The sequence below is a fragment of the Dipodomys ordii genome, unplaced genomic scaffold (assembly GCF_000151885.1).
Source record: "Dipodomys ordii isolate 6190 unplaced genomic scaffold, Dord_2.0 Scaffold15, whole genome shotgun sequence".
In the NCBI taxonomy this organism is placed as follows: Eukaryota; Metazoa; Chordata; class Mammalia; order Rodentia; family Heteromyidae; genus Dipodomys; species Dipodomys ordii.
Window position 1 is genome coordinate 16,031,113 of NW_012267231.1, and position 3,169 is coordinate 16,034,281.

Here is a 3,169-nt window from a genome sequence, read left to right on the forward strand (position 1 = left end):
CGTGGGGCTTGAACTCTGGGCCTGGGCGCTGTCCCTCAGCTCTTCAGCTCAAGGCGAGCGCTCTACCACTTGAGCCACAGCACCACTTCCGGTTTTCTGGTGGTTTATTAGAGATAAGAATCTCACAGTCTTTCCTGCCCAAGCTGGCTTTGAACCATGATCCTCAGCTCTCAGCCTCCTGAGTAGCTAGGATGACAGGCGTGAGCCACCGGTGCCCGGCTTGGCCAAAGCAATTCTATGAGCTCCACTCTGCTGCCTTGATCATGGGAATTGGTTCCTGCCTCTCAGGCGGTTAGGGTAAAAGGAGATACCGAGTGGTGTGCTGCGCGGAGCCGGGTGGAGCCTGGCAGGCATCATCACTGGTGCTGAGACTCGACTTCCCAGGGGTGTCGTGGGTCTGGCTGGGGCAGGGCTGGACCTCACCTCCCTCGTCCTTGGGCCCTGACTCGAGGCCCGGGGGGGGTGACTTGGAGAGCTCTGGGAGGGGGGTGGGGGCGGCGGCGGGTGGTGTTGGTCCCCCCTGGTCGGCTAGTCCTTAGCCACAGCGGAATTTCCCCTCCAGGTCTGGGGGCCATGGCTGAGGTGGACACCATCGTGGCTCAGGTGAAGGAGGTCCTCTCGCAGCAGGGTTGACTTGGGACGTCCAAGCACAGCAACGGATGTCAAGACAAACGTGCCTTGGGTCTTGGGTTCGCCGCAGAGCAAGTGTCTGGAGCCCGGGCTGGAGCTTCTCCAGAGCCTGACCTCTCCCTGCTCGGCTGGACCCCAGGCCCAGGCCCCGGCTAAGCCTTTCACCAGGCCATGCCCACTTCCAGATGCTCCCCCATCTCTTACCGGGTCAGCCCTAGGGCTTAGCACAGGGGAACAGGCTGCTGGTGCTCCTGGGAATTGCTTTCAGAAATACCCTCACTAACCAGGCACTAGTAGCTCACACCTGTAATCCCAGCTACTCAGGATATTGAGATCCGAGGATCACAGTTCAAAGCCAGCCTGAACAGGAAAGTGTGTGAGACTCTTATCTCCAGTGAACGACTAAAAAGGATGGGAGTGGCGCTGTGGCCCAAGTGGTAGAGCACTGACTTTGCACAAGGGAAGCTCAGGGACAGTGCTCAGGCCCTGGGTTCAAGCCCCAAGACTGGCACAAAAACAAAAATAAAATGAAGGGACAATGCCCAGGCCCTGAGTTCAAGCCCCAGGACTGGGCCCCCCAAAACACCATTCTTGGAGACCCCTTGTGAGGCAGACCCTGACTGGATCTTGGAGCCTCTGCCCTTTAACAGGATGCCCAGGCGAGCATGCAGGCAGGAAGTCTGGGATACTGCAGGATTCTCCTCTCCTAAACACGCTGTGAAGTGGAGTGTCCAGAAATAAAGAAAAGTGACATTTCAGCGGAGTCTGACCCTCCTTCACAACCCGTGCGTGGTCTTCCTTCAGAGAGCACTGCCAGGCGAGGCTGGGGACGGGTCTGAGCTGACATGAACACACATAACGTGGATCGTAAGGACAAAGAGCTCCCGGTTCAAATCCCAGCTCTGCCATATCCCAGCAGTGGGCCTTGGCTAAAACTCCTGCCCTTTCTGACCTTCACGGTTCACAGCTTAACCCCGCCCCACCCCCGACACACACACACAGCTGTTGAGATGTCTGAGTGAGGAATTGCGTGCAAAATGCAATTCTCTCCCGGGTATACTGTGGATCCATTCCAGTGGGGAGGGCTGCTCTCCTCATGGCAGCCAGGAAGCAGAGGACTGGAAGGGGCAGGGCCAAGACACCACCAAAGGCCCGCCTCTCAAGGATCACTTCCTGCCCAGCTCTACCTTTGTCTGTGTGTGTCTGTGTGTGCGTGCGCGCGCGTGTTCATAAACGCGCCTGCCCGCATACATGCAAACACACACACATGCCAGTAGTAGGACTTGAACTCAGGGCCTTGCAATATCACTTTGCTCTTTCCTTCAAGGCTGACTACCATTTGAGCCAAACCTCCACTTTCTGGCTTGTTGCTGGTTCATTGGAGATAAGTTTCACAGACTTTCCTGCCCAGACTGGCTTCAAACCCCAATCCTCCGATCTCAGCCTCCAGAGTAGCTCGGATTATGGACGTAAGCCACCAGTACCCGGCTTACTAGTGATGATTATCAAAAATACATGGGGATGGGAAGGTGGCTCAGTGGTAGAGCGCTTGCCCTGCATGCATGAAGACCTGGGTTCGATTCCTCAGCACCACATAAGCAGAAAAAGCCAGAAGTGGCGCTGTGGCTCAAGTGGTAGAGTGCTAGCCTTGAGTTGAAGAGCTGAGGGACAGCGCCCAAGCCCTGAGTTCAGGTCCCACAACCAAACAAAAAAAAGCAAAAGAAACCGAAAGTAGTGCTGTGGCTCAAGTGGTAGAGTGCTAGCCTTGAGCTGAAGAGCTGAGGGACAGCGCCCAGGCCCAGAGTTCAAGCCCAGTGACCAGAAAAAAAGAACCCCCCCCCAAAATTTTCTTCCATCTTCATAAAATTTCTATATGACTGGGACATAAAATATACAGGACTCTAGGTGTTCACACACAGTGTCCAAAGGAAGACACATTTAGGAATACAAATGTGTCATGTCTATGTGTCTCTCACCATATAAAATAATATTTATGGGGCTGGGAAGGTGGCTCAGTGGTAGAGCGCTTGCCTTGCATGCATGAGGCCCTGGGTTCGATTCCTCAGCACCACAGAAGAAAAAAAGAAAAAAGCCGGAAGTGGCGCTGTGGCTCAAGTGGTAGAGCGCTAGCCTTGAGCTGAAGAGCTGAGGGACAGCGCCCAGGCCCAGAGTTCAGGCCCCACAACCGGACCCAAAAAAAAATAAAAAAAAATAATATGGAAATGGAAGCTTTATCTGTTTTGCTGTTTTTGCTTTCTGTCTTGTCCATTTATCTGTTGTTGGGAGGGTAATGGAGGGCATAGAAATGGAGGGCAAAGGGTGAACAAATACAGCAGGGGTGCTCACTGGACACTGGAAAATGAACCACTCAACTTGTGGTGGGGACAAAAGGGAAAAATGGAGAGAGAGAGGGAAGGGGGGGACACTGTCCAAAAATAAACACACTTTTGTTGGTCTTGGGGCTTGAACTCTGGGTCTGGACACTGTCCCTCAGCTCTTCAGCTCAAGGCAAGTGCTCTACCACTTGAGCCACAGCGCC

At 54.1% G+C, this 3,169-nt stretch overlaps 1 protein-coding gene across 1 annotated transcript in view; it reads left to right on the forward strand.

Annotated features, from left to right (window-relative positions):
* Positions 1 to 980, forward strand: part of Ppcdc (phosphopantothenoylcysteine decarboxylase) — a 6,221-nt gene extending 5,241 nt beyond the window's left edge. The window contains exon 3 of the mRNA XM_013012007.1: positions 563 to 980. Coding sequence (XP_012867461.1) covers positions 563 to 633 — 71 coding nt within the window. The 3' untranslated portion in view covers positions 634 to 980. The remainder of the gene's footprint in view (positions 1 to 562) is intronic.
* Positions 981 to 3,169: the final 2,189 nt, after the last annotated feature.